Source organism: Phyllostomus hastatus, unplaced genomic scaffold, assembly GCF_019186645.2.
Source record: "Phyllostomus hastatus isolate PE091 unplaced genomic scaffold, TTU_PhHast_1.1 phas_contig_40, whole genome shotgun sequence".
Lineage (NCBI taxonomy): Eukaryota > Metazoa > Chordata > Mammalia > Chiroptera > Phyllostomidae > Phyllostomus > Phyllostomus hastatus.
Genome location: NW_025333872.1, coordinates 178,437 through 192,024, shown reverse-complemented (window position 1 = coordinate 192,024; position 13,588 = coordinate 178,437). Strand labels below are relative to the sequence as shown.

At 48.8% G+C, this 13,588-nt stretch overlaps 1 protein-coding gene across 1 annotated transcript; it reads right to left on the bottom strand.

The window, feature by feature from the left end:
* Window positions 1–3,150: 3,150 nt before the first annotated feature.
* CLPSL2 (colipase like 2) lies at window positions 3,151–5,472 on the bottom strand. Its single transcript, XM_045844213.1, has 3 exons — window positions 5,372–5,472; window positions 4,518–4,640; window positions 3,151–3,351 (listed from the first exon to the last, which is right to left on the bottom strand). The coding sequence occupies exons 1-3, from the start codon at window positions 5,453–5,455 to the stop codon at window positions 3,256–3,258; spliced, it is 303 nt and encodes a 100-aa protein (XP_045700169.1). The 5' UTR covers window positions 5,456–5,472; the 3' UTR covers window positions 3,151–3,255.
* Window positions 5,473–13,588: the final 8,116 nt, after the last annotated feature.

Sequence of the window (13,588 nt, the reverse complement as noted above, 5' to 3'; positions counted from 1 at the left end):
CCACCACAAGGTCATCATTAAGCCTAAGAGTGGCACCATGTCAATATTTGGGGTGGGGAGACATATCACTCTATGAAAGAAATCTTAAATTTCTCTTTTTCTTTTTAAATCTTTAGTCTTTTGCCATGTTCACCTCCTGCAGAAAATAAAGCCTCGACTTGACTGTGGATGTGGATGTGGTTAGCTGCTCTCCTGGGACTGTCAGCAATTCCACCACGTTTCCAACGAAGACTCAACTGGGCTTTACCACAAAGCTGGCTGGGAAGTTGCTGTGATATGCTCCCCTCCATCCACAACTCCCAATGTTGTGGTTAAGCCAGAGTGCACAGCCCAGGAGAAGTGCAGCTCAAGGGAGAGCTGCCTGCCCTGGCCGGGTGCCTTGGTTGCTAGAGCGTTCTCCCATACACCCAAAGGTTGCAGGCTAGGTTGCAGGTTCTAACCCCGGTCAGGAAGTATGCAGCAGGCAACTGATGGATGTTTCTCTCTCACATCGATGTTCCTTTCTCTCTAAGACCAATGAACATATTCTTAGGTGAGGATTTTTTTTAAAGGGAGGTGCTTGACAGTACGCCATTAGCTCTAGGTCATGCCATCCAAGCTTCTCTTGCTTTATCAAAATAATAATAAAAGGCTTGGGGCTTTTGTGGCCACAAGTTGTTCCCACTACAGATTCTCCCTTTGTTCTTTAATAACAGGGCCCCAAGTTTTAGCCGGGCACACAAATACCCAGATGAAAACTATGTTTTCCAGTCTCCCTTGCAGCTATCTGAAGTCATGTGACCAAGTTTTTCCCAGGAGAAAATAATTCAGCTGCTCTTGGTTGTGCCTTTTGAGGAAGGCTGAGCATTTGCTATCTTTCCTTCCCTTCTTTCTGACTGGAATGTGGGACCAGCAGATACGGTGAGATGAGCCATCTTCAACTATGTGAGGAGAAGAATGTCCCAAGGCAGAGCTTCCTCACTAGTGTGTCTGGAGACACTCATCCCCTCTGCCCTCGGATGAGCCTCTTTAGGGCCCCAAAGCCCTTCTACTTTTATCTCGAGGTGCTGACTCTACCCCTACGCAAGACCCAGGCTAAGCCAATCAGTAAATTCCATCACAATGACTGATTCAGGGGTGAGTTTGCAGACTTAGTCATTTCAACCACAATCAATCTTAGGATGCTTGCTAAGACTCCTGGGACAGGGATGTTTCTTTTCTCTGGAAGGCACGATACGCACATGTGCGGCAGACCTCTGGTTAAATGCCTGCCCTCCAGAGCGAGACAGCCTGGGTCCAAATCCCAGTCCCAGACATTACTGTGAGCCTTGAGAAGGGTTATTGAGCCTTAATGCCCCATTTGTAAAATAAGGATAATTATAGTGCCTACTTTCACCTTGTTGTAACAATGAGTTAATATCGATTAGAAAGCGCTTTGCACTATGTCTGGGGCATATTAGGTTTTCAGTAAACCCTAGCTGTTTTATTAGCTGACATCTGGAACTTAGTGGTTATTGGGAAGGAATCCAGCCTGAGGGCCAGGAAACTGCTGGAGTCAGCCAGACCTGAGGCTGTAACAGTGGAAAATTGTAATAGTGGGAAGTTGTAACCCATCTCACCATTCTTTGGACATTGTTTCTCTAAGTGCTGACTCTGACTAATATGTAGATTGTTTGTGTAAGAATCCTAGGAACTAACATCAAAAGTTATAAACTCTGACTTCCAGGCACCCCAGCTCCAGGAGATTTGCTGGCCTTCAACCATGGAACCGGGATGACTAAACCAGGATGATGCACCGGGCCATCACTTGCCTTATTTATCAGAACGGACTGTGCTCATCTGCATGTAGAGAACTTTGCAAGCCCCTCCCTTGATCTCTTTGTTCTGTTCCACTCTACCTCCTTATAAAAATCTCTGCCTGCACTGAGAGGGGAGATGGGCTTTGAGACGTGAGTCTCCCATCTTCCAGGTCACCAGAACCTGAAAATAAACCACTTTACATCAGCACCTGCCTCTCAAGCATTGGCTTTTGCAGCAACAGGCAGCCAGGCCTGCATTTAGTTACAAGGCCTGCCCTGCCTCTGGATGTCTAGTTCTCACCACCAATGAATTTCCTCATCATTTGGACCAATATGATTTTTTTTAAGGTTTCAAATGGACTTTATTTCTTCAATCATGCCATATTTTAATGGGTACACTATGCTTTCACTTGGCATCAATTACGAGTTAGTTTTAAGACAATTCATGATGACACCAGCGATCACTGATCTCTCCATTCCTGTGTGCTCTGCCAGCAGCGCCCGGCCCCATTCCATCCCAGCGGGCGCTGCTGTGTGAGTCCGTGCAGCAACACTGAAAGGGCTCGGCTAGCCTGTATAGCGCTACCACATTTGTCAAGGAAATGAGCTGTCCATTTCCGGTGGGCCCGCCTTGCCATTATTTGCTGAATGCTTCAAACTGGGAGATGACTAGCGTGTTTTTTGGCCAGTGGAAACATCGTGAAGCTGAAGACGGAGCTGCAGCAAATGCTGCTGCTGGTTTGTTGGAATTGCGAGTCAAGTACCCTTGCCTTTTTTTTTTTATATACTTGCACCAGAAAGAGTCCTCACTGATACCCCCGTGATGCGGCCTTGCACGTGTAGCTCTCTGAGCCTCAGCTTCTTAATCCATAAAATGAAATGTCCGAGGGAGCGGAGATGTCAATGCACCAGGCCCTTTCTGACCACAGGTACTTGTATTTCATTTCTGCACTTACACTTCACACACATTCTCATAAAGCTTTCCCTATGAGCTCCACCCTTTGCCCCCTAGCAAAATATCCACATACTCCCACTCAGTCCCTCCTACCTCACACGCATCCATGGGCACCTCAACATGTACTCCCCGGGCACGTTACTCGACCCTGCCCCTCCCGCACAGCCCTTCATCCCAAGACTTGGCCCTTCCTGGACTCAGCCTCCTCTCACCCACACCCCTACCCCATTCCCTTTCTGCAGTACTGGCCTGAGGCCGCTGTGCCTGCAGACAAGGCCAAACCCCATGGGAAGCTCTTTCACACTTCCAGTCTCCCCATTCACCCACCATTGCCCCTCCATCCCACCCACACCAATGAAACAGTCTGTACCAGGTTCCTTTTCTCAGGAAATGCAGACAGAGGCCAGAGCCAGAGAATGACTTTAATGTTTCAGGAGCTGGATTTTGAACAAGGTGGGGACTCCCAAGGCCCCGGCCCCAGGGGAGGGAGGGAGGATGGCTGCAAAAAGCCTGCATCCTCCTCTAAATCAAATGGCACCGGCGGGGACAGTTCAGGTCCTTGGATACGCAAGCCAAGCCCAGCTGGCAGGGACATATGATGTTGGTGGCTCCCTTGGTCTGTGGGAAGTGAGCATGAGAGTCAGGGGTCACCAAGGTGCAGGGAAGAAGGGGGTTTAACCTTCTAGGGGAGCAGGAGCTAGAGCACAAGCGATGGTGAGGCAAACCCAGGCTCTGTCAGCCCTACAGCTTACAACTTCATGACCCCAGGCAACTTGATGAGCCTCTCTGTCTCAGTTTCCTCGTCTGTCAAATGGGGGAAATAACAGGAACCCACCTCCTAGGGTTATTATGAGGTTAAATGAAATAAATTAGATCAAGTGCCCATAATGAAAAGACTCTCCTGCCACTTTTCTGGAGAGTCAGGCCAGGACGGGGACTGGCTGGCTCCTAAGGTCACTGGCAGCTCCCCAGATGGGATGTGGGGGCCAAGCGTGTCATCCCTGCAAAGGTGTGGGCCCAGGTTCAGATGACAGAGGACCGAGCAGGAATATTCTGCTCCCTGCATTTCTGCCAGCCAATAAAAGCACGCTTGGCTGAGCGCACCATTGTTGCCAGGATGACACATTCCTCCCAACAACCTGGGGACAGGCACTTGGCACTTGGGCCCCATTTTCCAGATGAGGAGACTAAGGCCCAGAGAACAGAAGTGACCAGCCTAAGGTCACACAGACAGGGGGTGGAAAAGCCAGCATTTACACTCAGGTCCAAGTCCACAGCTGTGGTCCTGCCACCCCACTGCCTTGCTCCTCTCTAGAAGTGAGGTCCTTGCGGTAGGGAAGGGGAATTGCTGTGGAGGTCTTTTCCCAGCTACTTTGGCTCAGTACTGTTAGGGTAGAGATATTCATTCATTCATTCAATAAACATTTGTTGAGCACCTGCTATGTGCAGGCACTAAGCTGAGGGGTAGGAGGTTCAAAGATGAATGTGCTGCAACCCTGCCCATGAAGAGCTCCAAGCTGTGGCGGACACAGACAGAAGGCATGGCCAATCAGGGAGACCCATGCTCTGCTGAGGGTAGGGGCCAAGGGTGTGGGAAGTCCAAGGAGAAAAGGCTTATCAGAGGGATCTCCTGGCACTGCAGGATGAGTAGGAGTTTGCCAGGTGGAGAAGCGGAAAGGGCACCCCAAGCAGAGGGTGGAAAAGCAGGTGCAGCCATATGAGTTTTTTTTTTAACTTTTCCCACCCCACTTGCCAGAAGGGGTTGCCCTACCCCAGAGCCTCACCTGAGGCAAGCACACCATGGCCCTTCTGGCTTTGGGGGCACAGAAGGAGCCACCGTAGTCCAAGTTCATGAGGCAGCAGCCACTGTAGCACTCAGAGTGGTGGGAGCACCGAGCCCCGTTCATCTGTGGGAACAGCCTTCGAGTCACCCGCTCTCTGGCGGTGTGGGAGGGTGGGGGGAGGATCGTGGCATTGCCAAGGTCCCAGGAGGCCAAGAAGAACAGCCTGAGGTGGCCAGCCCCAAGTCCCACCCCCACTGCATGGGCTCCTCCCCCCCCCCCCCAGCAACACTCAGAGGAGCGGGGGAGAGCGGAGATTTAGCGTTTTCCTTCTGCTTCTCCTTTCCCAGGGGCCCTCATTTCTGTGGGTCCCAAAGGGTGGCCTGTGCTAGGGGAGCAAACACTCCCAGATCTCACTTTTAATAGGAGTGTGGGCAGAAAGTCTGGCGGGATGGAGGTGGGAGTGAGAGAAAAAAGTTGGATGGAGAAGAAAGAATCATTGTGCCTAGAAGTGGGGGGAGAGGGGGAGAAACTAGGACAGGTAGAAGAGGTGTGATGGGGGGCGCAGGGCTGAGACAGTCTCAAGTGGGCGGGCGCTAGGTGGGGGAGGGGGGAAATAGTGCTGGTCATAGGGCCACGTTCTTTTACCTGCGGAGCCACCAGGGAGGCGAAGCAGGGCTTTGACGTCTGTCGGGAAACATTAGGCTTCCAGCCTGGAAACAAATCCCCAATCTGGGGTGGTTCCCACCCCACCGCCACTTCTCTCTCCAGACCCAATGGGTGCCTCCTGGCTAGACTGCGATGCCTCGGCTACCGCCCTCCATACAGCGGAAGGTTTGAAATGTTCTTTGACTCACCTTCAGCAGCCCCCTTTTAAACTGCGGGAAGGCCCCGCAGCAGGGGAGCAGGACGCTGGCAAAGAGTGCGAAGGCTGTGGCCATGGCCTTGGGCTGCAGAGATCCGGTGGGGCGCACCGGGCTCGGGATAAACCTCCTTTCCTGGCTTGTGACCCGGCGCCCCCGGCTGGAGGTGGGGACTGAGGCAGCTAATGGTCACAGGTTGTCCAACAGGGAGGGAAAAACTGGGCGGAAGCCCTTTCTGGCGCTCAGGGAAGGGATGGAATAAGGCGCCCCCCTGAGATCTTGATTCAAGCCTTGGACAGGTCGGATTTTATAGATTTAATGGACCCCAGAGGACTCAACACATATTATACAATTCTTCCAAATAAGAACATAAAACTGTAAAATAAAATTTTATTTTGAAAAAATTATGCAAAATTTACATACTGAAATGAAAAGAGCTTCCTTCTTGTTATTCCGACTCTCCGTCTGGGGACTGCACCAGATTGCCCCTACCCTCCACCCTTCGGAGAAACCAGCCTCACCTCCGCTGCTTCTCATGCCCTATCCAGGGCCAGTCTTGTCATCTGTAGGAATTAGGAGGTGAGACAAGATGCCTCTTCCAGCCCGGGTAAGTGGATTGCTAGTCCAGGGATTTAGCTGTGAAGTTGTAACTGGAAAAGACACCAGCATTCGGGCTCCCTGTCACTACCAAATCCAATACACAATGATAGTGATTGAATCTTTATGGATGCTTTAGTCAGGTGGCTGGTGAGCTGAGAAGATGGTAGGTTCATACCCTAACAAACCATCTTCCTTCTCTTTCCTGGCCAGAATTTTTATAAGGTGGGGATGAGTGGATAAACAAGGAGCAGGTGAGGGCTTTGAAATTCAGGGAGGATTAGATGAGCGAAGCTTCAGCATTCCTGTTCTGGGCAGTTCGCTGTTTCCAGGGGAGGGTGGTCGTCTGCTCTCCCAGGAACAGAAAAGGTCCGGATGTCCCCACGCAATAATCTTCTGTGAGCCCCCAGGAAGCCGGCTGTTTTCCCAGGAGCCAGGATGGGCCTTATCTATAGTTTCTGAAACAAAAGCTTTAACATACACATTACTGGCTAGACTTACAAATTTTTACCTTAAGTTAAAATTTTCCAAGTCTTGAGTCCCCTATCAAAGTGTGGGGTCAAGATGGAGGGGAGGCGGGAGGATGGAAGGAAGAGGAGGTTGAAGGGAGAGCGCCTGCAGCAATCGGTGGAAGAAGGGGAGGCAGGCCTTCCTCAGGGCTTCCCTGGATGAAACGCCCACCTCACCCACCCTTGCCTGCTTCCGAATTTAAAAACGTGCTCTTAAGAAAAGGTCTGAGGGCCATGTGTGGTTGAGGGTGCTATGGAGTGAGTCGTGTCCCTGCAAATCTACGTGTGATGGCACTTGGAGACGGGCCTTTGGGAGGCGTTGTCTCTCTCTCTCTCTCTCCCTGCCCTGTGAGGACACGGGGAGAAGGCTGCCGTCTGCAAGCCCGAAAGAGCTCTCACCAAAATTCAGCCCTGCTGACACCCTGATCTTGGACTTCTCCAAACTGTGAGAAATAAGTTTCTGACATTTAAGCCACCTGGTCTCTGGTGTTTGGCTATGGCAGCTGAGTGGACTAATATGGGGGCTTAGGTCTTTTCTCCAAGAAAGCAGCCCCCATTGTACTAAGGTTGTTTTTTATCTGTTTTGTTGGTTTTGTTGTTCTTCTTCTTCTTGCTGTTGTTTTTTTATCCTCACCTGAGGACATTTTCTTTTTTTTTTTTTTTTAGAGAGAGAGAGGAAGGGAGATAGAGAAAGTCATGTGAGTGAAGCGCCCATCAGTTGCCTCTGTTTGCATCAGATGCGGGATCTGTGCCGCCCGCACCAGGGGTTATAAGGGTCCAGACCAGGGGCTGCACGCGCCCCTGCCCGGACCAGGGATGAACCCACAACCCTTCAGCTTTGGGACAACACTCCAACCACTGAGCCACACCAGCAAGGTCTCAGAAAGATTTGTGTCCACTATCTTGATTAGCCATCCCTGTGTTAGTCAAGGTAATTAACAGTAGCTGTCACAACCGAGAACTCCTGAAGTTTCAGTGGCTTGGTACAAAATGCTTCATTTGCCACTCATGTAGAGCCTCATGTGGGACAAGAGACCTGTCGTCCACCTTGTAGCCACACCACCTGGAACACTGGTCTCGGGGGTCACTGTGGAAGATAGAAGAGAGAGATGGAGGAAGTACCCAGTCACTTAAATGCCTCAGCCAGGTGTGGCACAGGGCCCTGCCACTCACAGACCGTCAGCAGAAACCAGTCACACGACCTCACCCTTCTGCAAGGGAGGCTGGGACATAAAGGGACTCTGGGAATATTCAGTATATCCTATCATTTCTGCTTCATCACTCATATCTCCATGTAATAGATGAAGAACCCAAAGGGTCAAGGTAGAATAACATGCCCAAATGGCACAACTGTGTCACAGCACCAAATATAAACCCCAGGGCATTCTAGCTTCTGAGCGTACTTTCTTCCCACTCCCCCGCACTGCCTTGGGTGGCCAGAAGGCCTTGTCCCCCATAAAGGGCCTCCTGTCAGCCCCGTGTCCTCTCTCTGCCGTGGTCACAATCTGAAACTCACTCCAGACCAGGGGCCTGCTGCTTTGGTCAGCTCGTTAGTCATCCATGAAGTTCATTGTGTCTTGCAACTCTGCTGTGAACCTGTGAGGAGCCCTGGGGGCTAACGATCCTATGTACAGGCTTACACCTTCCCTGAGCTAGTTGGCCCTGCCACTGCGAGTGTTAGGTGATTGGAAAGTATTATCGACGCTCAGTAAAGGGGAAGATTTGGAGGCAAAGGCCAGCAGCTATGTTCCAATTGTCAGGTTGGGGTCCTTGATCTGGGGTCCGGGGACTTCTGGAAAGTTTATTGAAGGCCCTGATAGGGTGGTGGAGTCCTTAAAATTCTATGCAAACTACTTTGTGTGTGGCTTTAAAAAATTATTTTTGACAGACAGCTGCAGTTGTCCTCAAGACTGGTTCAGAATCTTCATTGTAAGATGAGGAAACTGAGGCCCAGAGAAGGACGGACCTTCCCCAAGTGACTCGGAGGAGCCAGGCATAAACCTTGGGCTCCTGACTCCGAGTCCTGTGCTCTTTCTCCTTTACCAGCAGCCTGTCTCCCAAGTGCGCTGGACATGAGCACGAGCCCAGGACACTGCACTGAGAGGGGGTGGGAGTCAGATCACCAGGGTCTCTAGGGCCAGTGCAGTGGTCACTGAGCCACCTGACCTCTGAGTGTGGCCGCAGCTCTGCCTGTTGGTTTGGCCCCGATCTGGCCACGCTAGTCTTGTACGAGGAGAATTGGGGCGGTCAGGGCAGGGAGCCCCTCACTGGAAGACCTCTGCCTCCTCCTGTCCTCACTCCCTGTCTACTCGCCTTCCCTGCGCCAACACTGCAGTGTCTCTTTTCCTCTCCTGCGTCTCTCTCTTGCCTTTCATGACAGTACTCTCACCGGTCTACAGCAAAAGGAAAAAATAAGGGTAATGTGGGGGTTTTGGGCCAAAGGTAAATGTATTTAATTTAAAGAATGATTCTTTATTCTGAAATTACATCCTTTTTAAAAAAGAGTTTATTTATTTATTTTTAGATAGTGGAGAAGGGAAGAAGAGAAACATCAATCAGTTGCTTCTCTTACACGCCTCGACCAGGGACCAAACCCCGAAACCCAGGTATATGCCCTGACCAGGAATCGAACTGGTGACCTTTCACTTTGTGGGATGACACCCAGCAGACTGAGCCACACCAGCCAGGGTGAACCCAACTGTTCTGACTGCCCAAGTCACTGCAGACATCTCGGCAATCTGCAGTGCCCACCCATTCATTCAACGAGCATTTAATGACACCTGCTCTATGTCAGGCACTTTGTCATCAGGGTTCAGTTGCAGATAGTAGGCCCCACTGAACCTATCTGAAGCAGAAAGGGATTCAATCCAGATAATTGGGGACTCACAAAGTCACTGGAAGGGCTGAAGGAGTGGGAATCACTCTGAACCTCCAAGAATGAAACCCCAAAATCACTGCAGAACTAAGCTGCCGGGGAAGCTACTGCCTCTGCCACCATCAGGAAGGTGGAGTCATTGCGACTGTCTGCTCCCGGACTACCCCTCAGCTGCGATCTCAGGGTCAGAAAGCTGCCATCAAAAATTATTGCCTGTGTGTGTTATATTGGCCCTGGCCCAGAAAAAAGACTGCCTCCCACACAAATGCCTCTGCCTGCCTTAACTCCATTCAGGTTAGGTCTTAGGCAGCACCTGCGACCAGCAATATCTAAACTGCATCTGGAACCCTCCATGCCATAGCCTAGTGTTCAGCTTTCCCGCCCGATGTTCAGGAAGGCTCCCCTGGGGGAGGTGGAGCAGAAGCTGAACAAGCCACCCGCAGCAGCCACCACTGGGGCAAATGTCTGGGAGTAGCATGGGTTACCTGGATGGGCTGAAGGGAGCTTTCTACCTCCTGTCTGAAAACTTTCAGTTTTTAGAGCTAAAGATCTCTTTGAATGCCAACTCATGCTTCTTAGTTCAATGTTTCTCTTTCTTGTATATTTAATATGTTCCGTTTTTTTCTTTTTAATTGCATTCCCACTGGTCAGGGCTTTTTCCCTTCTGCAGGAATTTGCTGGGGAAGTCCCGTGCCTGAGCGCCTTCTCCCTTACCAACTGCACCGCATCGCAGACTGCCCTGCACACTCTGGAAGGGGAGCTTTCACTCACCCACTCCTTTGTCACTCCCTCTTAACAACAACCCAGGGAGAATGCCCCCCCTGGTCTGTGCCATCATCAGCCTCACTGACCAGATGCCCATGGACCAGGAAATGCTGATACAGAGATATGTCCTCTTTCAGTTACTGGTAACTTGAACTTCCTCATCCCCTTTGAGACTTCTATGGTCATCACAACCTCCCTTCCTAAAAGCAGTTGCTTCATCAACAGATGATAACTACCATTTGTGGAAACCAAGGCAGGAGATGTTTCTGGGAAGGGTGAGCTTATAGATGAACTCACCTCCCCTTTCTGAGTCCTTTGATGGACCAGATTCCTTCCCCTTCCTGGTACCCAGTTCTGTGCTTACCTACCAGCTCTTATTTAAGAGGATATAACAAGAGCACTCAAAGCTCAATAAATATTATTTGTACGATAAATAAATTATAAAACAAATGAATCACTAATGGTGGAATCTCATTTACTAAGACAAGGCTATAGGATCTACAGATAGACTTAGCTGCAGTAAAAGGAACCACAGAATAAATGACTTGCTGTAAGATAGTTTATTTCTCTTCCATGTAACATTCTAAGTAAGTCAGATCTCTATGGCAGCTCCACAGTCTCAGCGGTCCAGGGTGCTCTAATTTTGTTGTTCTGGCATTTACAAGTATTGTCTTCACGAGCATGCTCCAAGATTTCTTACCCTGTTTGTACTTCAGGCACTGGAATGGAGGATGGAGGAAGAAAGGGCCTGACTCCTCCCCTTAAGGACTCTTCCATTCCATTGGCCAGCCATGATTACAAGGCCATTCCTAGCTGCGAGAAAAGCTGGGAAATGTAGTGTCTATTCTAGGCAGCCACGTGCCCACTGTGCCCAGACAAAAATCAGGCATGGGCCACAGCCTAGCAGTCTATGCTGTGTGTGTGTGTGCGCATGCGTGTATGCATATGTGTGGTTTGGGGTCCTGCTGGAAACCATCTGGTGGGGTTTGCATGGCCTGACTCTCACACAGCTTCTTCAGGAAATCAGTTATCAGAGTAATTGGCAGCCTGGATAGCCCAATATCATCTACCAGCACCCCAGCCCCTACCAGAATTCCATCAGAGGGAAACTGATTGGTTTCCCTTTTGATCAAGTTCAACTGGTTTACCACCCTGGAAATGCTTCCTTCTCTCTCCTCTCATCTGTGGAGAATCACTTCTAATGAATAGAATGTGGTAGAGAGATAACGTGTGATTTCTGAAGTTAGGCCAGAAAAGGCATTGCAGCTTTTGCCCTGATCTCTCTCGGATGATTCACCCTAGGGGAAGCCAGCTGCTAAGTCATGAGGACTGTCAGACATCCTGTGGAGACTCCCGTATGTAGAGAATCTGAGGCCTCCTACCAACAGCCAGCACCAACTTGCCAGGCGCATAAGTGAGTCATCTTGGAAATGGCTCTACCAGCCCCAGTCAAGACTTCAGATGATGCAGCTGTGGCTGAACCTTTGACTATAGCTGCAGCTGGACTGAATCAGAACCATCCAACCAAGATGCTCCCAAATTCCTGTGAAAGAGAACAAATGCTTATTGCTGTTTTAAATTGCTAAAAGAGAGGGAGCTGGAGGCATATTGCGAGAAGAAAATGTTTTCGTTTCATGATTGTAGTGCGCTTATCGGCAGGCTCCAGCAGGACAAACAGCCTTGCCGGTTCCCAGTTCCTGGAGTGGCCAGCAACTCCCAGTGGCTAGTCGATTGTCCTGGCACTGTCCTAGGGTATAATATAAGCAAAGTGCCTCCACCTCCTACAGCTTTTGCAGTTTCTCCAACCCCCAGATGTGGCCGCTTCCGTGCTTTCACAGTCTTGGAGTGGAGTGCCTTTGTTATAACACCTCCCCACAGAGTGCTTTCCCTAGCATCCTAGAGGGCAGATTTCCAGCAAGTTCCACTTGCATGACACCACAGTGACTTTTCTGCCACCCGGTGAACCACAGGCTGTGTTCTCCTCAACAAGGTCTGGATTTGAGCCTTGGCAGAATGGGGTGCTGTCTTGTCTTTGGGGACCCTACTCTCAGGCTCAGTCCTGGAGGCAGGGCCTGCTCCCATGCCTTTATTCATGCACTTCTTACCAACCAATTCTTTGTTACTTCAATCCCCTGTTGTAGAATTTCCCTGTCCAAATGACTGTGCAGTTTCCTTCTCTTAATTGGGCCCAAGTTGATATACTAAGTTTTTAAAAAGTTTTTTTTCATTACAGTTGATGTTCAGTATTATATTAGTTTCAGATGTATAGCATACTGGTTAGACTTTTATGTAACTTACAAAGTGATCCCCCAATAAGACTTGTACCCACCTAACACTATACACAGTTTTTCTCTATACAGTTTTTATAATATTATTGACAATATTCCCTATGCTGCACTTTACATCCCTGTGACTACTCTGTAACTACCAGTTTGTACTTCTTAATCCCCTCCTCTTTTTCACCCAGCCTCTCAACCCCCTTCCATCTGGCAACCGCCAGTTTGTCCTCTGTATCTGAGTTTGTTTCTGTTTTGTTTGTTCATTTCTTTGTTTTTCAGATTCCACATGTAAGTGAAATCATATAGTATTTGTCTATCTCTGTCTGATTTATCTCACTTAACATAATATCCCCTAGGTTCATTCATGTTGTCACAAATGGTAAGATTTCATTCTTTTTATGGCTAAGTAATATTCCATTGTATATATGTGCCAAAATTGCTTTATCCATACATCTTTTGATTGGAGCATTTAACCCATTTACATTTAAAGTAATTATTGATAGGTCTGTTAGTTATTTCCTTTTGTTTATTGTCCTCTGATTGATTTTGTAGTTGTCTGTTCTTATCCTGATGCTCTCTTCTCTTGTATGTTGACTTTCTGTAGTGTTGTGTTTGGATTCCATGCTCTTTATTTCTTGTAGCTTTCTTGTAGATTTTTGGTTACCATGTTTTCACACTTAACTTCAAACACATTCCAAAATCACTACCTTTTTTACTCACCTCCTCCACATTTATATTTTTGTCATAATTTTTTACTTCTTTTGTGTGTGTTAGTGTGTATCCCTCAATTTACTGTTGTAATTACACACAATCTTCCTACTTTTGCCTCTTAACCTTTGTACTAATACTAGCTTTAGTGTTGGTTGATCCACTGCTTTATATAATGTTTGTCTTTGTCAGTGAGAATTTTATTCTTTGCAATATTTTCTTATTCATATTTTTAAATTCTTCTTAAAGAAGTCTCTAACATTTCTTGCAATATTGGTTCGGTGGTGACAAACAGGTTCAATTTTGTTTTTTTGTCTGGGCTCAATATGCTAAGCTTTGTCATGATTTGTGCCAGAGCAGCAAAGAGCCATTGCCTCCTCCCCATCTCATTGCCTGCTGCCAACTCTCCTGTCATTACCGCCAGCCAGTTGTTGTCATGCGCCTACCCAGAGCAAGGTCTGCCTGCAAGGCTTTGAAG